The sequence below is a fragment of the Mandrillus leucophaeus genome, unplaced genomic scaffold, assembly GCF_000951045.1.
Source record: "Mandrillus leucophaeus isolate KB7577 unplaced genomic scaffold, Mleu.le_1.0 Scaffold106, whole genome shotgun sequence".
Taxonomy (NCBI): domain Eukaryota; kingdom Metazoa; phylum Chordata; class Mammalia; order Primates; family Cercopithecidae; genus Mandrillus; species Mandrillus leucophaeus.
In genome coordinates, this window is record NW_012098765.1 from 2,934,684 (window position 1) to 2,955,680 (window position 20,997).

Here is a 20,997-nt window from a genome sequence, read left to right on the forward strand (position 1 = left end):
TGTGGGGGTGAGCAGGCTCAGGGAGTGGGAGGGTGACAGCTTCTTCAGAGATGGTGGCTTCGTATAAGCACTTGAACCAACTGAAGATAACACATTATTTGATGGCTGCTGTCTCTATGAGTTAGGGCACTTAGCCCAGCTGGTTGAAGTAGAAATATTATTTTGTTTTTGTTTTTGTTTTCAGATATGCTCATAGAAGCAGATATGTTAGCATTGTGTTGTCTGTCCGCTTGGACTGAGTAGATGCCTATTTGGGCTGCAGTCTCCATCGAGGCCAGTGGCCACCAGTTAAATGGATTAGATTAAGGATGGCTTATGTATCATTTCTTTATCTCAGTTGCTGTCCAGGTATCCTATTAAGCCACAGTACTTTTTCAAAAAACTCTTATGAGGTACCTCAGTGTAGAAAACAGAATAGTTGAGTTGTCATGAGCTGAGGGAACCCCTGTCCATCCTGTTGTTGAAGTTGGCTCCCAAGCCTTTGCCACTCCCAGCCACAGCAGACATCACTTGTGTGTGTAAGTTGAACACATTTTACTGTAAAAACAAGAGCCCTGGTTGCTCAGTACAGCTCTAGTTTTCCCCTGGCTGTGCCTGATGGAGGCAGAGGACAAGATGGTTCAGCATGTAACCCTTTCCTACCCGCAGAGCCATGCCTTCACTTAATGCCCCAAAAGGTGCAGCCAGTATGTGAACCCCATCTGGCTGATTCCCGGGGGCCCCAGCCAGGGCAGCGTGTATGTGTGCAGAATAAGCAGGGCCAGGGCCCTGCCCTGGTGTGGCTCAGCAGAGTCCTCCTCCCTCCCACCTCCTACCCTGCTGCCTTCATCCACCAGGCGCTGAAGTACGCCTTCCAGACCCACGACCGCCTGTGCTTCGTGATGGAGTACGCCAACGGTGGCGAGGTGAGCCGCGGCTGCCTTGGCTTTGCCCTCTGGGGCCTTCTTCTTTAGGGTGGGGCGGGTTGGAGAGGAGCTGTGGGTGAGATGGAAGGGTGGAGGGAAATTTCAGTGTCATCTTGTGCTCCTCTCCCTTGAGGCAGGCGGCATCATCTCCATTTTGGGGGGCGGTCACTGAGGCTCAGAGAGGTTCAGTGGCTTGCCCAGGTTCACACAGCTAGTGAGTGGGTGGGTCAGGTCCACACCAGTCCAGAGAGGTGTGGAGAGGGCTGTGGGGCAACAGCACTGGGAAGGATGGTCTTAAAGGCCCCAGAAAAGGCTCCCAAGGGTTAAAACCTAGCAGCCCTCTGTTCCCGTGTCCTTCCAAAGTGGATTCCAGCAGCCACTCAGCTCCCCCTCACAGAGTTACCTCACTTCTGTCACCCACTGCTTGCCTCGCGCCTTCTCTGTGCAGCGGTTGGCACGCCTGTATTGGGATGGGAGGTTTGCTCATCCGTCCGATCTGGGCTTGCCCACGGCCTATTGTTACTTGGTCATGACGTGTGCTTCTCTTTGCCTCCATGCTGTCCTCCCTCCTCTGTCTTGGATGTCCCTGTCATACCCTCTTGTGGGTGTCTCCTGGTGGACCCTCGCCCTTCACCCCCAGGTCTGTGTCACTCGTGAGCTTCTGCGCTGTGCCTTGCTTGGTCCCTGTAGCTGTCACTTACTGGTTCATGACACAGGTGTCACCACATCACTGGGCTGGGGTAGGGGGTTGGGAAGGTGAGGGCAGGTGGGTAGGCTGGGGCCTGACCTCCTCTCCTCACTCCTTCCTCCTGCAGCTGTTCTTCCACCTGTCCCGGGAGCGTGTCTTCACGGAGGAGCGGGCCCGGTTTTATGGTGCAGAGATCGTCTCGGCTCTTGAGTACTTGCACTCGCGGGACGTGGTGTACCGCGACATCAAGGTTAGTGGCAGGGTGTGCACCAGGCTGACCTGTGGCACGCACACCACATGGGACTCACACTGGGGAGGTGGGACTGAGGCCTTCTGCCCTCATTCACCAAGCTTCCCACCAAGGTCCAGGGTGGTGGTTCTGTAGCAAGTGGCCCCAAGTAGGGACCTTTCCAAGCCTCCCACGAGCACTCCTAGGCCGCTAGTGGAGTGTGAACTGACACAATCCCTACTTTATTTATTTATATTTATTTATTTATGAGGAGTCCTGCTCTGTTCAGTGCAGTGGCTGTCTCTTATACACATCTAGATGTGTATAAGAGACAGCTCCTAGGCCGCTAGTGGAGTGTGAACTGACACAATCCCTACTTTATTTATTTATATTTATTTATTTATGAGGAGTCCTGCTCTGTTCAGTGCAGTGGTGCGATCTCGACTCACTGCAACCTCCGTCTCCTGGGTCCAAGCTATTGTCCTTCCTCAGCCTCCTGAGTAGTTGGGATTACAGGTGCCCGCCACCGTGCCCAGCAAATTTTTGTATTTTTAATAGAGATGGGGTTGCACCATGTTGGCCAGGCTGGTCTCAAACTCCTGACCTCGTGATCCATCCACCTCAGCCTCCCAAAGTGCTGGGATTACAGGTGTGAGCCACCGCACCCAGCCAAGTTTAGAAGATAGTTCGGCAGTGTGTGCACAAGAGAAGTGGGGACACACATTCACCTTAGAAAGTGTGCCTCCCACTCAGCAGCAGGACTCACTGTAGCCCCAACTGGAACAACCCAAGTGCCCACTGTGAGGAGAGGTCAGACCCACTGTGGAGTGTTCGCACAGTGGGGTGCCACACAGCAGTTAGGAATGAGCTACGGCGACATGCGACAGTGTGGACGCATCTCATAGGCTAATGTCGAGGGAAAGCCGCACAGAGGAGGTGAGTCCACAGTTCACAGGTGTGTCTGTGTGCAGTGGTACAGACGGGAAGTAGAGGTTAATTCTTGTGGGGGATGGTCAGTAACTGGGAGGGGCACACAGGGCCTTCCAGGGGGAGATGCCATCTCAGCCTCGCAAGCAGCTGGGACTATAGGTGTGTGCCACCATGCCTGGCTAATTTATTTTTCATATTAAAAAATATGGAGATGGGGTCTTGCTGTGTTGCCCAGGCTGGTCTCAAACTCCTGGGTTCAAGCAGTCCTGCCGCCTAAGCTCCCCAAAGTGTGAGCCACTTTGCCTGGCTGCATATTTCATAATTAAAAGACAAAAAGTCTAGGAAAAAAAAAAATAGAAGAAAGCTTGTGCCCCCATGTTCAAACGTAAGAACCTGCAGCTGACAGTGGGGGCAGTGGGTGGACAGGGCCTGGCTCTCGGTTCTCCCTGCCCAGCTGTTTCCAGGTACCCTGGGGGTGGGCCAGGGTGTGGGGAGGGTTGGGTCTGGCCTCTCTCTGAGCCTCAGAGGGTGAGGCTGTGTGTGCTGGGCCCAGCCTGGCATGGGAGGGTTGATGTCCAGGAGCCCCTGGCATCTTTCCCTGGAAGGAAAGGCTGGGGTAGCAGGAACCCCTCGGAGCACACGCCTGAGATCCATTGACTTTTGCAACAGCTGGAAAACCTCATGCTGGACAAAGACGGCCACATCAAGATCACTGACTTTGGCCTCTGCAAAGAAGGCATCAGTGACGGGGCTACCATGAAAACCTTCTGTGGGACCCCGGAGTACCTGGCGCCTGAGGTGTCTGGGGTTTGCGGGGGGAGTAGGAACATGTGAGGCCAAGGGAAGGGGGAACCCCCAGACCTGTGTGTTTCCAGCCCAGATGCCCTGAGGGCAGGACTGTGATGCCAGCCTCAGGGCCACGGGCCCAGCCCTCATTTCCCCTCCATCCTCAGGTGCTGGAGGACAATGACTATGGCCGGGCCGTGGACTGGTGGGGGCTGGGTGTGGTCATGTACGAGATGATGTGCGGCCGCCTGCCTTTCTACAACCAGGACCACGAGCGCCTCTTCGAGCTCATCCTCATGGAAGAGATCCGCTTCCCGCGCACGCTCAGCCCCGAGGCCAAGTCCCTGCTTGCCGGGCTGCTTAAGAAGGACCCCAAGCAGAGGTGAGGGCTGGCATCGGCCCCGTCCAGTCCAGCCCAGCCCAGCGCCACCTGCTGCCACTGTCCCTGCGGCCTGGAGGGGGCAGCGTTCACAATGGTGCTCGCTTGTGGGGTCGCAGTGTGTGTTGTCCCCACACAGCCCCTGAAAATGTCCACAGTGGCACTTAGGGAGTGCTCCCCCCAGGGCAGGCCCATCCTTGACACTGCCTTATGGGGGACACTTTTATGGGGACACTGAGAAACAGGGCATCCCTAGGCCTGGCTGGGGCCGCCAAACCATATGTGGCAGAGCCAGGATAGGAACTGAGCCTGCCCTGCTAACTCCCTTTCTGGACTCAAGGGTGAGGCCAGGCTGTGAGGACACATGGGTCCAGGTTGCTGACTCCCTGGCTCAGACCCTGGGCAAGTGAGCTCCCTCCCTGAGCCTCGGTTTCCTCCTGTGAAGTGGTGGTTTGTGGTCAAGATAGAATCATTAAAGGCCATACAGGGCCTGCCTGTGCCGAAAGCCCGTCTCCCCGAACCCAGCCGCTCTGGGAGGCAGGTGCTGACGGCCATCTCTGCCCAGGCTTGGTGGGGGGCCCAGCGATGCCAAGGAGGTCATGGAGCACAGGTTCTTCCTCAGCATCAACTGGCAGGACGTGGTCCAGAAGAAGGTGAGCCCCCACTGCCTGCCCCAGCTGGACCCTCAGGGGCCTGGCCCGCTCGTGCTGACCTTGGTTGATGCCTCCTGGCCTCAAGGTCCCTGAGCCTGAGCTCCTCTCCTCCGTAGCTCCTGCCACCCTTCAAACCTCAGGTTACGTCCGAGGTCGACACAAGGTACTTTGATGATGAATTCACCGCCCAGTCCATCACAATCACACCCCCCGACCGCTGTGAGTGCCTGGGGCCCCCGTGCTGGTGTGCCTGTCCCGGTGGTGGAGGGATGGGGTCTGCTCTTAACCCACTTCTCGAGGAAGGCCCTTGAAGGCCCCTGCTTCATGTCTGGGAGGTTTCCCCCAAGGTCTGCTCTCAGGTCCTTTTGCTGTTGGTCCTCTTTGGACTTGGTGAGGCCACCAGGAGCCATTGGCTGCAGCACATTCTGGAGCTCAGTGCGGGGGTTCAGGGCAGGAGACAGCCAGGTCTGTGAGGCTGGCTGGGTTCACTGCTTTACAGCTGTTTGAATTCTTACTCTGAACCCAGTCCGGTGCTGGGCTATGCTGGGGACACAGCACTGATTGAGCCAGCCCTGGGCCCTGCCCTGGAAAGCTCCCAGCCCAGGTAGGGTGGATGGCCTGGAGTGGTCAGGGCTAGGCTGTGGGAGCCCAGGGACTAGGGAATCCCAGAGGAAATAGCTGACATGGCCTGCAGTTAGGGAGGGCTTTCTGGAGGAGGAAGCAAACACGTCAGCTGCCAGAGGAATGGGAGGAATGGCATGTGGGATGCCAGCAATGGGAGAAGCATGGCACAGCCAAGGACAGGCAGCAGCCGGGAAGAAGAGAGGGCATGGGGCTGGAGTGCAAGGGTCTGGGGGCCACTGGGAGGGGTGGGGACTGCTTACATGGGGGGAGCCAACCAGGGAAGGGTTTCGTAGAGAGAGGGACAGGGTTAAAGAAGGCCTTTAGAAAGCCGCCCCCTGGGCTGCCTGTGGAGAATGGATGGGAGGGCACGAGAGGCAGGCCAGGACAGGGCTCTGGGCTGGACCCTGGCGTAGTGGTGTATGGAACAGAGAGAAAGTGGGAGGCTCAGAAGGCCCTGCCAGCTGTGGGGCGCATGGGCAAGGGCACAGGAAACTCCCAGGGGAGGCTGCCCGGGGCTCAGGTTTGGGGAGTGGAGCTGTGGCTGAGGGGCTCCATTGCAGAGGGAGGTTTCTGGGCCTTTCCTGTCTGTCCTGTGGGCAGCCCCCGCCAGCTGGGGCCATTTCCCCAGGGAGTCTGGGCAGGTGTCCCAGGCCCTCTCCTGACCGGTCCTCCCCATCCACCTCCGCCGCCCTCAGATGACAGCCTGGGCTTACTGGAGCTGGACCAGCGGACCCACTTCCCCCAGTTCTCCTACTCGGCCAGCATCCGCGAGTGAGCAGTCCGCCCACGCAGAGGACGCACGCACGCACGCAGCCATCACCGCCGGGTGGTTTTTCCCCCTAAGTTTCTACTTTGCCTTTTTGGTTTGTGTCCCCACCCCCACCCCCACCTCCTCACCCCCTTTCCAGTTCTTCTTCAGGCCCCTCCCAGACGCACCCCAGCAGCCCCTGCAGCCCCTGCAGCCCCTGCAGCCCCTGCAGCCCCTGCCTCCAGCCTCCAGCCTGACCTTTGTGCCCAGACTCGCTTTTGGGATACTCCACCTCTCGCCCAGGCCTGGGCTGTTGGAGAGATTCAGGTTTTAATCTATACAAGCCCCAGTGAGGGGTGAAGCCTGACGCCCGGGGCCTGCCTGAGTTTCTGGCCCGGGTGTCGTGCTGGTGGCTGCCTCCGCGCTGCTGCTTCCAGAGGAAGGCTGCCTTCTGGTGGGACGCGACACCCGGCAGACAGTGGTGCTGCCTTCCAGGCCCCGTGGCCTAGGCTAGGAGTGGCCAGGCACGGGGCGGTCCAACCCCCCACCTGCTGTCCCCCCATGGGGGCAGAAAAGCAATAATGTCCAGGGGCAGGCAGGGGCCCTTGGGAGCTGCAGGGTTGGGGGTTAGGGCTGCTCCCTGGTGAATGGAGCCAGGTCCCAGGATCTGCGCCATGGGGAACCGGGAGGGGCCGGGCTGGGTGCCGCCTCCTGGTCCTGTCTCCTCTCCACCAAGCTGCCCTCACCCTATGGATTGAGGCAGGAGGAACATTTGGGGGCAAACCTGCCTGCCTCCCAGCCCCGTGCCTTACTAGGGCTTCCTTCCAGCTGGCCTTACCTCCTGCTGGACCCCAGGCCTGGCCTAACCCCATTGGGGGCTGTGGGCTGGGCTCACCCCCTTCTCAGCGGGGGTGGAGGGGCACCAGCCTCGGCTGTTACAATCTTACACCGGACAGTATTGGGCCGCATGGACTTGGTCAGGGAGGGGTGGGGGTGGGCATCTCCGGTAGCTATTGGGGTGGGGGGCCTCTGAGAAGGGAGACTCCTAGGCCCCCTCATCCCTCCCTCTCCCCAGGGCCCCATGTTCTGCAGCCTTAAGGTTGAACGTGAACGCACGTCCATGTCAGTGCTGTGGGACTCCTGTGCGTGCCTCGGACTGCGTGTGTCAGCGGGATGCAGGCACACGTGGGTGTGTGTGCATGTGTGTTGTGTGTGAGGGCAGCGTGTCCTCCAGTGTGCGTGGTGTGTGGGCTTGGGCCCCATCCCTGGCCCGAGCATTTCATCCTGTGGGGGAGGGGTGCTGACCTAGTGGGAGGAGCCCCGCCTTGATCCATGAGCTGCCCTGCCCACGCCTCCCCTCCCTGCAGCAACACCTCTGGGTGTTTGGAGTTCAGCTTTTGTGGGTTTGCTCTCCCTACCCCATCTCCTGTACGATGCAGTTCATGGCAGGGTGGGGAGGGTGGGGTTGGTTCGGGTGGGTGAGGGTCTTTTTCCTCTGTGTGCGATGTCGTTATCTGACAGTTCTCCGTCCCTACTGGCCTTTCTCCTCGTCTTCATATTTGTACGGTACAAGCAATAAAGACACTCATTTCAGACCAGGGCCCAGCCTGCACTCACGCCGGCCCAGCCACTCTGGGCCTTGCCTTGGTGATGGAGTCGGACCCCTGGGCCCCAGCTCCTCCTGTAGTAGTCGCTCCCTTCAGCAAGCAGGGCGCTGAGCAGGGGCGTGGAGGTGAGAAGGAGCTCAGGGCCAGGGCAGCTGGGGTGTGTGCAGGAGCTCAGGCTGGAGAGGGTGGGTGCAGCTGGCGCTGTGGGGCTGAGGGGTGTGGGGAGGCTCCACGCTTGTGGGGCTGTGGTGGACAGAGACCTCTCCAGGCCCTCAGTGCTGCTGAAGCTAAGAGAGGTGGGGTGGAGGGACAGGGCTGGAAGATCTGGGTAGTCCAGAATGAGGAGGTGCCTGTGCTGTCACGGAGTGAGGGAGTGGTTCATTCCGCAGGGCTGCCGAGCCTTAGAGGGGGGCATTCCTGTCCTGCCCCACCTCCCCATTTATGCTGCCACCCGGAAGCCTCGAGGCCCCCAAATTCCAGTACAGACCCAGTGGTGTGTTCATGGTGGCGTGGCTGCTGTCTCCTGGGAGCTCCTGAGCGTTTGGTTGGAACCCCGTTCAGCTTGGGGTCAGCTCTCCGCTAGGCGCTGCCCTTTAGCCTGGCTGTGTCTGGGCCCCTGCACTTCCCATGCTTGAGTCACGTGGCCACATGGCCGGGCACTGGCCGGACAGCACGCCCCCCCCAGCCAGGGACCAGGGACCAGAGCTTTGGCCTGCCCTGCTGAGCCCTGCTGTGCAGAGGGCCTGGCACAGATGAATTTGAGATTTTGCCACAAGGTGTTAGCACTTCACACCCGTTGAGTCTTTGAGATTTTAAGTGAATATAAGCAGAAAAAGATCCAATTTACAGAAATCAGAGTTAGCTACAGCTAACACTCGTGTTCGGTTGGGGTTTTTTAGTTTGTCTTTCTAAAGTCCTGTGTACCTTAATTTAATTACAAAAGTCTACCCTGGTGGTCATAAGCAGGCAGGCCTATAAAGAGAGGCCTTTTACTCTTCCTTCTCGTCCCAGCCCCGAGTTGACCCACGTTGCTGCTGCTCACACCACGGTGACGCAAGTCTGGTGTGGGCACAGGCCTGGCTACCTCATCTTGTTAGTGGCTCTCTCCTCTTCCACAGGATGGGGGCCCACAGCTGCAGCAACCGGCCCCATAGTTGAGCACATGTGGTTATCCTATAGAGCTTTTCCCAAGGAGGGTGTTTGAACTTAGAGTCTTAATAAAATCTTACCAAATAAATTTTGAGTAGAATAATCGTCTTTTGCAATGTACATTTTAAAAATTTCACAAGTTCTTTTTTGTATATAAAGAACAGTAGACTGGGCACAATGGTTCACGCCTGTAATCCCAGCACTTTCAGAGGCCGAGGCGGACGGCTCTCTTGAGCCCAGGGGTTTGAGACCAGCCTGGGCAACATGGGGAGACCCTCATCTCTACAAAAAATACAAAAATTAGCTGGGCATGGTGGTGCATGCCTGTCATCCCAGCTGACTTGGAAGGCTGAGGTGGGAAGATCACTTGAGCCCAGGAGTTTGAGGCTGCAGTGAGCTGTGATTGCGACACTGCACTGCAGCCTGGGACAGTGAGACCGTGTCTCTAGAAAAAAAAAAAAAAACATGATACATGCCATTAAAAAAGACAGCAAAGCAGGAGTATAAGAAAGTAAATTCACCCAAGGTCTCAGGACCTTGAGTACTCACTTTGGTGCTGATTACCTCTGTGCAAATGGACACAGCATAATAAATTGGTAGTTTCCTGCTCTTTTTGCATCATCTTTTCCAGTTAATGTGAAGCCTCTGGGGGCTGCCCTGTGTGCATTGATAACTGTGTTGAGTCAGGGGTAGCAGTGAGATTCCCTTTTAGCTGCTGCATTTGGGGAACTCAGACTTTCCAGCTGCTTCCTCAGGGTAGACTCCTCAACCGGTTCAGCCGCCCTGTTAAAAGGAATTGACTTGGTTTCATTTGGTGCTACCAGCAGTCCTGTAATAAACTTTAGCTATCTGTCTGTACTGTGCTTGTGCTTTTGTTTGTCGTCTACATCCCACGATTTTAACGTCCAATACCTTCCCAAAAAAGTGTAGCCATTCACATAAATAAATTTTGAAATAATTGGAGACTTGCAGAAAACTTTGAAAAATAATACTGTACTAAGATTATTCCAGGCCTGGGGCAGGAAATGTACAAGATGAGCCTGGGGCGTCCTGCAGTGCCTGAAAGTAAGCACAGATGTGCTTAAGTCACAGGGACACAGGAGCCAGCAGAAAGCTCCCAGTGGTCAAAGCTGAAAAGAATTTGAACAACAAAATAAATAGCATAATACTGGGTTTTCACCCAAAATGTGAAATAAGTCTACTGCTAAGTGACAAAATGGTGTGAATACACAAATCTACACAAAATCATAAGTAATTTCTGTAGACAGCCTTCAAGGAGGGCTATGTAACCCCCACTTCTTAGGTGTGGGCTGCAGTAGCTCCTCCAAAGAGTGCAGTGTGGAGAGGGAGGAAAAAGTAACTTCTCAGTGAAGATCTGACAAACATCATCCAGCCGATCGAGGTCAACATTGCTGATGAATCCCCTTCACGGTGTCCCTTTAATGTGGTGTAATAGAAGGGCACTTTCCCTCTGATCCTCCTCCCGCAGACACACACCACCTCCCTGAGAGGAAGCAGACATCAGATCTCAGTTGAGGGATTTGTCTGTCAAGATGGTTAATCAGAAAAGTCTGAGAAAGTGACACATCCAAGATAAACCGAAGGAGTCATGGTGACTAAATGTGTCCTGAAATAGAACGTAGGGAAAAAGGAAGGCTGAATAAAGCATGGACTTAGTAGATGAATATTGGTCTAACAGATTGTGACAAATGGGGCACACTAATACGAGATGTTCATCGGGGAAATTGGGTGTGGGGTAGGTGGGAACTGTCTATTCAAAAATAAAAGTTATGTAAAAGGGTTACAAAATATACCCTTCACCAGGTTCTTCATAGCATTTTACTTAAAACGGACAAAAATGGGATCGGAATTTTCCATTTAGCCCTCCACCTCCTGCTCCACGTCTGTATACCTTTTCCAGAGAACATTCTGCTACATAACTGCTCTCCAGTTGTCAAGGTCAGGAAGCTAACGTTGAAACCGCTGTTCTTGACAGATTTTATAATGTCCGCTAGTGGTCACACTTGATGTCCTTGTATGTTAAAAATTCCTAGCTAATGACCAGGCTCACACGTTGCATCCAGTTGGCAGGTGTGAAACCCACAGGACAGTTATTTTGCAGTTATTTTCCCTCAACCAGGGTTGGTTGCCTCACTTTTTTTTTTTTTTTTTTTTTTTTTGAGACAAGAGTTTCGCTCTGTCACCCAGGCTGGAGTGCCATGGTGTGATCTCAGCTCTCTGCAACCTCGGCCTCCAGAGTTCAAGTGATTCTCCTACCTCAGCCTCCTGAGTAGCTGAGGTGACAGGCACCCACCACCACACCCAGCTAATTTTTGTATGTTTAGTAGAGACAGGGTTTCACCATGTTGGCCAGGCTGGTTTCGAACTGACCTCCAGTGATCCACCCACCTCAGCTTCCCAAAGTGCTGGGATTACAGGCTGAGCCACTGCGCCTGGCCTAAAGGTTTATTGTTTGTTAAGCTACTTACCTCTCACCATTTGCCCACAAGGAAATTCCTTGTGGACAAGACAGAGTTCAAAGTCATCCCTGTGCTTCCGTGAGACAAACCCATATTTGATGGCTTCCTCTGCCCTATTGTTTGAGCAAGACTAGGCATGGATGACTGTACCTGTAAATCGTGCATTCAGTAAATGGCTAATCAAACTCAAAGCAGCCGTTCGTCTCTTGTCTATGACCTGGAAGCCCCCTCCCCTGCTTCAAGTTGTCTCGCCTTTCCGGACCGAACCAGTGTACAGCTTACACATATTAATGACGTCTCATGTCTCCATAAAAATGATAAAACCAAGCGGTGCCCCGAACACCTCCTGAGGCTATGTCACGGGCACGTCCTTAACTTTGGCAAAATAAACTTTCTAAATTGATTGAGACCTATCTCAGACACCTTTTGGTTTACATAGTTAATAAGCATCTTGTGTAGAGGCATTTTGTAGATACCCTGATTCCTATCAGATGTTCACCCACTAGTTTGAACATCTATTGATGTTTCTTGCATGAAACGATGCTGTGGTGGTTGCCAAATAGAATTTTCCATCCTTCTATATTTATTAGTTCGGCCAGGCATGGCTCACATCTGTAATCCTAGCACTTTGGGAAGCCAAGGCGGGAGGATCACTTGAGCCCAGGAGTTCAAAACCAGCCTAGGCAACAAAGTGATACCCCAGTCTCTACAAAAAATTTTAAAATTAGGCAAGCATGGTGGCACACGCCTGTAGTCCCAGCTACTTGAGAGGCTGAGATGGGAGGCTCACTTGAGCCTAGGAGGTTTAGGCTGCAGTGAGTCATGTTCACACCACTGCACTCCAGCCTGTGTGACAGAGTGAGACCCTGTCTGAAAACAAAACACATCTATTAGTTCACATTCTAAGGATTAGAAGAGCTTTTCTTTCCCACTGTCTGAGTTATATCAGAATAAACATGTATTTTAATTTTATTCAGTAGTTTGTGATCTGTGACTATCATCTTGATGCTCATATTTTCTAGATTTAGCTAGTGACTTCTGCATCTATGTGACTTGCCCTGCCATTGGGACACTTTCTGCCACACAAAAGTATTCCAGATCTTGTACCTTCTCTTGTATGACCCTGGGATCAGCCATTTCTCCAAGTAGACCTGGTTCCTTTTAGTGGAGAATGGGATGCGGCGGCCAGGGCCTGGATGGTACCGGTGCTTCTTACTATTGGGGTGTCATTGCTCTTAAACCCTCCCAGTGGACTAAGCTAGGAAATACATGTTTGCATACCCAACACTTATTTCTATATATGTGTTCACACAATTTTATCTCCAATTCCATTGTGACACCGACACCACAAGGGTCATTCTAACCTCTGATCTATGTTTGTACATCCATCCTCTGACGGTACAAACCCTGATTCTACATTTTGAAATCATCCCGACTTTATGGTCGAGGAAAGTGAGGTTCAGAGGGGCTGCTTCTGGGCAGCAGGATGAGGCTCTGTCTCCAGCTGCCCGACCTCAGAGGGCTTCGAGAGGACAGAGCCAGCCTGCGGGGCACTCGCCTTTGTGCACCTGCCTAGGCGAGGCGGGCTCAGTGCGCACGCGCCCAGGCGCATTTAAAGCACCCGCCGCGCCTCTCTTCCCCTAGCTGCAAGGGTCGGTGCTTGGCCTCGCCCGCAACACCCTCCTGGAGGATGCTGGTGAGAGGCAGGGACCAGGGGCCCGGCTCCCGGCTCAGGCCTCTCTTTAGGCGCTGAGTCCCCAGGCCCTCTCCTTTGCAGAGTCCCGCTGCCTCCCTCGATGCAGAGCCTTCAAGCGACCCAGTCCCCGACGGCTTCCCCTCGGGCCCCAGTGTCTCCCCAAGACGCCTGGAGAGGCCGCCGGGGCTGGAGGAGGCGCTGAGCGCGCTGGGGCTGCAGGGAGAACGCGAGTACGCCGGGGACATCTTCGCCGAAGCCATGGTGAGCCGCCCCGCCGCTTGCCCTGGTGAGGCCGACGCCAGCCCCCCACCCAGCACCCACTCAACACCACCTCTGAACTCCCACCGCTCCAGCCCCTCTCCTCCCCATCACTGGCGGCCGGCGTTCCTTCTCTGCAACGTCCAGGCTGTTGTTTTGTTTTCACAGAGCACCGTTTCTACCGCTGGGAATGCCCTTTCCCACCGTCCCCGGGCTCTTTACAGCCCCTCCTGGGGTGTTTGTGGTCCCCGTACTTATCCTCCACATTTATTCAACAAATATTTAATGGTTTAGTAGCAAATGTTTTAAGCGCTGGAGATGCTGCAGTGCTGGCCTCGTTCTGGGGAGATGAGCAAACACATAGGACAGTTAGGGAAAGGCCATCCACACCAAAGCGTTGCCCTTGCCAGCCTTCAGACATCCCTATGAGAGGGGTGCTGCGGCAGGAAGACTGAAGGGAGGAGTTTATTTAACGTCTTGCCAGCGACTCTCCTGGGCCAGGATCTCTGTTAGGGCCTGAGAGACACCTGTGTTCTGGGCAGAAGTCCCTGCCCTCATGGGACTGGCAGCCTAGCGGCCAAATAGACAAAGCATACAGGGAGACATCTTCAGAGTGAAAATGCTGAGACAAAGAGATAGTGATTGGGTGGGAGGAGTATAAATAAAGTCATGGAGATGTTAGTTGAATGACGGAAAGGCCGTGCAAGGCGTTGGGGAAGGACCCTCTCTGTAGAAGAAACAGGAAGTGCAAAGGAGCTGGGGTAGGAATGGGCTTGGTATAGTCTAGGAGCCAAGAAGGTGGCTGTGGCTGATGTGTGGGTTGTCGGGGAAGAGAGGGAAGAGGTGATGTTGAAGCAGAGCCTGAAAGAAATTAGAGTTTTCTCCAAGGGTACTGGGAGCTATGGAAGGGTTTTATAAGCTGGGGAGTTCCTTGGTCAGATCTTTCTTTGGGAAGACCCTTTTGGGTGCTCTGAGGCAGAGAGGTTGAGGATTGGTGGTCAAGAGTTGAAGTCTGAGGCTGGGCGCAGTGGCTCATACCGGTAATCCCAGCACTTTGGGAGGCCAAGGTGGGCAGATCACCTGAGGTCAGGAGTTCAAGACCAGTTTGGTCAACATGGTGAAACCCCGTCTCTACAAAAATACAAAAATTAGCCGGGCGTGGTGCTGCATGCCTGTAATGCCAGCTACTCCGGAGGCTGAGGCGAGAGAATCACTTGAACCCAGGAGGCAGATGTTGCAGTGAGCCGAGATCGTGCCATTGCACTCCAGCCTGGGCAACAGAGTGAGACTCCGTCAAAAAAAAAAAAAAAGGTGAAGTTCTGGGAACCTAGGGGGAGACACCCAGGAGACTATGTGGCTCTGGGGGCTACAGACTGGAGAGGTGGGTATGGAGGCATCTGAAACAAAGCCCAGAGTTCTAGGTGAGGACATGTAAGAGGAGCTCATTTGGAGGCCAGTTTGGGTGTGGCACACCTGAGATGTCCAACTGACTGGAGGAGGCTGCTACACCCAGGGCTGGAGCTCAGGAGAAAGGCAGAGGCACAGGTGTGGAGAGTGAGGCATCCCTGCCCTAATCCCAGGTGTGCCGCATGCTGCCCCGGAGAGCCCTGCCCCGCGCTGTGACCCCGGAGATGCGCGCCCTGGTGGTAGACTGGCTGGTCCAGGTGCACGTAGGTATCTGGAAGGGTGTGGGGGGCTGAGTTTGCGTCGCCGCCTGGGACCCCGTGGTCACCTGTGCCCCTCCTCAGGAGTACCTGGGTTTGGCTGGTGACACACTTTACCTGGCGGTGCACCTGCTTGATTCCTACCTGAGTGCTGGCCGCGTGCGCCTACATCGCCTGCAGCTGCTGGGCGTGGCCTGCCTGTTTGTGGCGTGCAAAATGGAAGAGTGCGTGCTTCCCGAGGTACTTCCGGGGTGGGGTTTGGGAGGGTGGATGGAGTCCTTTGGGGAGTCACTGATTCAGTGCCTACTGTGTGCCAAGCACCGTGCTGTGTCTGGGATTCACATGTATGAGGGAGGGGCTGTCAATGTGTCCCTTAAACAGAAGAGGAGACCGAGGCCCAGAGAGAGGAAGACACTTGCCCCACATCAAACAGTTGGAACTTCGACTCTGTCTAGAATAGTCTGTCTTAAGGCTGGGGGTGATGGCTCACGCCTGTAATCTCAGCACTTTGGGAGGTTGAGACGGGCAGATCACTTGAGGTCAGGAGTTTGAGACCAGCCTGACCAACATGGTGAAACCCTGTCTCTACTATAAATACAAAAATTAGCCCGGCGTGGTGGTGCACGCCTGTAGTCCCAGCTACTCAGGAGGCTGAGGTAGGACAATTGCTTAAATCCAGGAGGCGGAGGTTGCAGTGAGGTGAGATCACGCCACTGCACTCCAAAACAAAACAAAACAAAAAAACTCAAAAGGTATATCACTTTGGGAAACCAAGATGACCTCGTCTCTAATTTAGAAAAGTAAATAAAAATAATATAAACTAGGCCATCTTGAATAGTTACCGTCAGCATGCATGAATTTAGTGCCTTATCAGAACTGCCTGGTGAAGCAGGGAGTAGTATCTATTTTATGGCGGGCGGGGGGGGTGGTGGGAATGAGGCAGAGAGCTGAAGTGAATGTCCTGTGTGTCACAGTGAGCAGATGGTGGGGTTTGAACTCGAACCCAGGTCTTGAACCCAGGACTCTCAAGCCTGTGCTCTCTACGACTTCCAAACACAAGTCAATGGCCCCATTTTACACACCAGGAAACTGAGGTCCGGAACCTGGGGCCTTTTCAGGGCAGGGAGTAAAGAGCCGGGATCCAAGACTCCTTCACCTCCCCGCGCATTCCCCATCTGCAGCCCGCCTTCCTCTGCCTCCTGAGCGCCGACTCCTTCTCGCAGGCGGAGCTGCTGCGAGCCGAGCGCCGCATCCTGAGCCGCCTGGATTTCCGGCTGCACCACCCGGGTCCGCTGCTGTGCCTCGGGCTGCTGGCCGCGCTGGCAGGGAGCAGCCCCCAGGTGAATCCTGGTGGATACGGGGGTGGGGGCGTGGCCGACGCGAGGTGGGGCGTGGCCTGACAGTCGCCCCGCCTCACTTGCAGGTGATGCTACTTGCCACCTACTTCCTGGAGCTGTCTTTGCTGGAGGCCGAGGCGGCGGGATGGGAGCCAGGTCGTCGCGCGGCTGCGGCTCTGAGCCTGGCGCACCGCTTGCTAGACGGCGCGGGCTCCAGGCTCCAGCTGGAACTTTACAGGTGTAGTCTTGGCGTATGGGATCACAGCAGCTTCAGGGACTTCCCTTCCTGGTGATTTTTACCGTCTCAGAGAACGAGAGACCATTATTGGGGAGGAGGTGGCACCTAGACTTGATTTTTCTGTGTAGGGGAGAGAATGGAGTGGGAGGACCCCATTAGTCCAGATCTGGGGGCTCTTAACCTTGCTCCAGGGTGGAAGATAGTCTCCCAGGCCCAGAAGATGCTCCTGTTGCCTTCCAGGGCTGAGAACGAAGGGTCTCTCAGGCCTCGAGTCCTCCATCTCTGTATCTGGTGATGGATGGGGGTCCCTTTAGCTGCTAGGGCCGCTAACCATGCTACCAGGTGGCAGGGCGAACCACGGTTTCCCCCAGGATAGGATGGCTGCCCATCCTCAGCTCCCCTCTTTGCTTCCTTGCGTGTTCCGACTCCGCACTAGCCGCGCCCTGTAGGAAGAATTGGGTGTCCACCTCTCCCCGGTGCTCACCTAGTCACTCCAGTTGAGGATGGGACGCGTGCCGGATCTCAAGAGAGCCCCTGACCCGTCCTTGGGGACCCACATCGACGCTGCTTCTCACGAGTCCCCAGTTTCAAGGATGGGTCATCTCCAACCCCTTGTCCTACCTTAGTTTCTCCATCTCCCTGCTGCAGCCCCGAGGAACTGGGCCCCCTCGAGCCGTGCATGGCCCGCGCTGCGCTCCGAGGTCCCGCGCCGGGCCGCGCCGCAGTCTTCCTCAAGTACGCGCGGCCCCAGCGCCAGGGCACCAGCCTCACCGCCGCCTGCCTGCTCCGCTGCCTCCAGCCTGAGCCCCCCTGAGCGCTGAGACTCAGTCACAAAAACAACAACAAAAAAACCCCAAAACCCTCCCAGTGTGTGTCCATCTCTCATCTCAATAAAAGAATGTATTTTATTTTGAGCGCTCTCTGCCCTCATTGGGCGAATTCCAGTCCCTTCTAGCTTTTGATTGGTCGCTTTCCAGGCCTCGCATCCCTCTGATTGGATGTTCTCACCACTTCCTTTAATGGTTGCTGGGATATAAAATGCGAATTCTGAGCTCCACCACCAGGGGGCAATGGCGGGCTTCCCCAAGGGCCATTCAGCAGGATAAAACTGGGATCCCTTAAGGACTGGCAAGAAATCACGAAGGATGGGGACTGCGAGGAACTGAGAATGCCCGCCCCGGTCAGAAGAAATGCTATCTCGATGTTGCCAGCTTTTCAGATCTTATTCAAGTAAATCTGAAATTCTGCAATTCTAAATCTGCTTTTAGATGTCAACTAATTCAGTATTTCCTTTTTTTTTTTGAGACGGAGTTTCGTTCTTGTTGTCCAGGCTGCTGGAGTGCAATGGCGCGGTCTCAGCTCACTGCAAACTCTGCCTCCCGAGTTTAAATGATTCTCCTGCCTCAGCCTCCCAAATAGCTGGGATTACAGGCGCCTGCCACCATGCTCAGCTAATTTTTCTATTTGTAATAGAGATGAGTGTCACCATGTTGGTCAGGCTGGTCTCGAACTTCTAACCTTAGGTGATCCTCCCGCCTCGGCCTCCCAAAGTGCTGGGATTACAGAAGTGAGCCACCGCACCCGGCCTAATTCAATATTTCTTAGTGGTAGTACAAGCCCAATGCATCACATATACTGGGCTATGAAGATAGGGTCTCCCAGGCCTGGAAGATGCTCTGTGAAGGTCATCAGTTTGTAGTAGTAAGTCCTGGATAGTGAGAGTTTGATCAATGGGGTCTGATATGCTTAACCTGGGAAATGCCCAGGTGTCAACGGGGATAATTATGGTACCAACCTCCCGACACTGTGGTGAGGATGTGAGTTAAAATATACGTAAAGCGGCCAGGTGCGGTGGCTCAAGCCTGTAATTCCAGCACTTTAGGAGGCCGAGGCTGGTGGATCACGAGGTCAGGAGTTCGAGACCGGCCTGGTCAACATAGTGAAACCCTGTCTCTACTAAAAATACAATAAATTAGTCGGCGTTGTGGGAGGCACCTGTAATCTGAGCTACTCAGGAGGTTGAGGCAAGAGAATTGCTTGAACTCGGGAGGTGGAGGTTGCCGTGAGCAAAAAAACCCCAAAACCCTCCCAGTGTGTGTCCTGTCTCTTATACACATCTAGATGTGTATAAAAGTACAGCTTTATGACGATGTCTGACACCTAGGAGGTGTTGTAAAAGTGTTAACATTGTATCCCAGCAGGACTGTGATTTTAGGTACGGTTGTCCTCTGCTACTGTGCCCAGGTACCTAGGCATTTACTTGGTCAGAAAACATGGTTATGAATCAACGGATTTTTTTTTTTTAAAGACAGGGTCTCACTCTTTCATCATTCAGGTTGGAATGCTGTAGTGTGATCTCAGCTCACCGAAACTTCCACCTCTTGGGTTCAAGCAATCCTCCCACCTCAGCCTTCCAAGTAGCTGGGACCACTGGCGCATGCCACCATACCTGGCTAATTTTTGTATTTTTGGTAGAGACACGGTTTTGCCATGTTGCCCAGGCTGATCTCGAACTCCTTAGTTCAGGTGATCCACCTGCCCCAGCCTCCCAAAGTCCTGGGATTACTGGTGTGAGCCACTGCGCCCAGCCAGATCTCCGTGTTTTTAATTACAAAACAGACACACCCGAGGTGGGGAAGGGTGTGTGCACTGCTCAAGAACTCAAACTCAGGAGTTTTATACTCCTAACTGAGCCTGGGTTTGGAGATGCAGAGAGGAAAATGTTTGCACCCCTGAGGTGTTCAAGGCTGGACCCCAGGGATAAGGGAGAAACTCAGCAAAAGCGTTTTACAGCAAAGTACAATAAGAGATAGAGGCAGATGCTGTGGTTGAGATGGAAGGTGCTGAGTTCCGGTTTCTGTCTGTCACATGTGACTTGCCATGGGACCTCCAGCTGGAGGATGTGCTGTGGGGGTGGAGGTGGGGAGAGTGGAGACTCTTGGGGCTGAGACCCAAGCTAGAGTCTCAGGGGAGGGGGAAGGAGTAGTAATGCATAATGCCTTTCACTCACACACTCATTCATTCAACAACTATATATGGATGCTGACTCAGAGCCAGGCCCTCATGATCACATGACTCAGAGTCTAATGGATGATAAGAACACCAGTTGTTAATTGCCCATTAATGTATGAAGCCCTGTGCTAAATGCCTTACCTGAATAAGATAATTCCGTTCCTGCAACCGCTCTGAGGTTAACTTGCCTTTTATCCTCATGTCACACAGAGGAAGTCCAAGGAGGACGATAGAGGAACTTGGCCCAGGTCCCACAACTAAGGAGTCAGCTAAGGAGGACTGAAGGGCAATTCACCCTCGGTTTTTTTCTTGAAAGCTTCCTGCATGCTTCCTTTCCTGGGGACTTGTTCGCCTTCTCACTAGTTTTCCCCCATAGACAGGTGAGCTGGGTGAGGGCAAGAAGGAGATGTCTCTTGTTTATAGAGTTACTCCCTCCTCCAGGAGGACTTTATCACCACTTCAGCCCAGGGCAGGTACCTCCCACATCCCAGTTCCGACCCCCTGCCTGTGCCTCTTCCACCTCGGCCCTGACCCCTCTGCCTGTGCTTCCCAGGCTAGCCTGCTCAGGGCTGTCACTGTCTGGTCACTGGTCTGTCTTCCCACTGAACTGGGGGCCCAGTGAGGGTAGGGTCTGAAGCTCACGCAGTCTCTGCTATGTCCCACCATCATCCAGCACAGAGCTGGGCACAGAAAGGACGTCAGTGAATATTTGTTTCATAAATTAACAGATGAATCCCAAAGGTGGTATTATTTTTAATGTATCTCTTTTCTTTTCTTTTTCCTTTCCTTTCCTTTCCTTTCCTTTCCTTTCCTTTCCTTTCCTTTCCTTTCCTTTCCTTTCCTTTTTTGAGACAGCATCTCCCTCTGTCACCCAGGCTGGAGTGCAGTGGCACAATCTCGGCTCACTGCAATCTCTGCCTCCCACGTTCAAGTGATTCTCCTGCCTCAGTCTCCCGAGTAGCTGGGACTACAGGTGCACGCCACCACACCAGGCTAATTTTTGTGTATATATACAAAAATTTTGTATATATTGTATATTAGTAGAGACAGGGTTTTGCCATATTGGCCAGGCTGGTCTCAAACTCCTGACCTCAAGCGATCCGCCCGCCTGGGCCTCCTAAAGTGCTGGGATTACAGGCGTGAGCCACCTCGCCTGACCCTAAAGGTGATATTATTGTCCCATGTTACTGATGAGGATACAGAGTTCCAGGTAGTTTAAGCGAGCTGTCTAAGTCATACCACTAGTGAGAAAATAAGCTGGGATTTGAATTTGGGAAGCTTGGGTCCAAATCCTGTGTTCTCATTGGATATGCCAAATGGCCAGTGGGCTGAAAGCCAGCTTTCTGTGAGGCTGATGTCTTCCTGCTCTTCCTCCTAGGCTCTTCCTTTCCTTCTAGAAATCTTCGGGAGCTTTGGGCACCAGGGAGAAGAGCAGGCAGGAGGGTGGGGAGGGTAAGGGGAATGGGAACAATTTGGGGGGCGGGCTGGAGAACTAGGACTTGGCTAATCTGAGAGTGAGCATGGGGGAAGTCTCGAGGGGTTTCCCTAGACCCATAGGGGGCAGCCGGAGTCGGCTGCCGGAGGTGAGGGGGCGGAGAAAGGGTGGGGACCAGC

At 54.2% G+C, this 20,997-nt stretch overlaps 3 protein-coding genes across 3 annotated transcripts in view; all 3 read left to right on the forward strand.

The window, feature by feature from the left end:
• AKT2 (v-akt murine thymoma viral oncogene homolog 2) overlaps window positions 1-6,146 on the forward strand; it is a 43,837-nt gene extending 37,691 nt beyond the window's left edge. Inside the window, exons 8-14 of the mRNA XM_011983902.1 lie at window positions 837-905; window positions 1,721-1,843; window positions 3,422-3,550; window positions 3,706-3,920; window positions 4,483-4,570; window positions 4,687-4,789; window positions 5,890-6,146. Coding sequence (XP_011839292.1) covers window positions 837-905; window positions 1,721-1,843; window positions 3,422-3,550; window positions 3,706-3,920; window positions 4,483-4,570; window positions 4,687-4,789; window positions 5,890-5,969 — 807 coding nt within the window. The 3' untranslated portion in view covers window positions 5,970-6,146. The remainder of the gene's footprint in view (window positions 1-836; window positions 906-1,720; window positions 1,844-3,421; window positions 3,551-3,705; window positions 3,921-4,482; window positions 4,571-4,686; window positions 4,790-5,889) is intronic.
• A 6,722-nt stretch (window positions 6,147-12,868) lies between these two features.
• CNTD2 (cyclin N-terminal domain containing 2) lies at window positions 12,869-16,426 on the forward strand. The gene is given in 5 exon segments (XM_011983911.1): window positions 12,869-13,135; window positions 14,713-14,802; window positions 14,881-15,036; window positions 15,978-16,136; window positions 16,220-16,426. Coding segments are annotated over 5 exon segments (879 nt in total).
• A 4,477-nt stretch (window positions 16,427-20,903) lies between these two features.
• TTC9B (tetratricopeptide repeat domain 9B) overlaps window positions 20,904-20,997 on the forward strand; it is a 2,449-nt gene continuing 2,355 nt past the window's right edge. Inside the window, exon 1 of the mRNA XM_011984267.1 lies at window positions 20,904-20,966. Coding sequence (XP_011839657.1) covers window positions 20,904-20,966 — 63 coding nt within the window. The remainder of the gene's footprint in view (window positions 20,967-20,997) is intronic.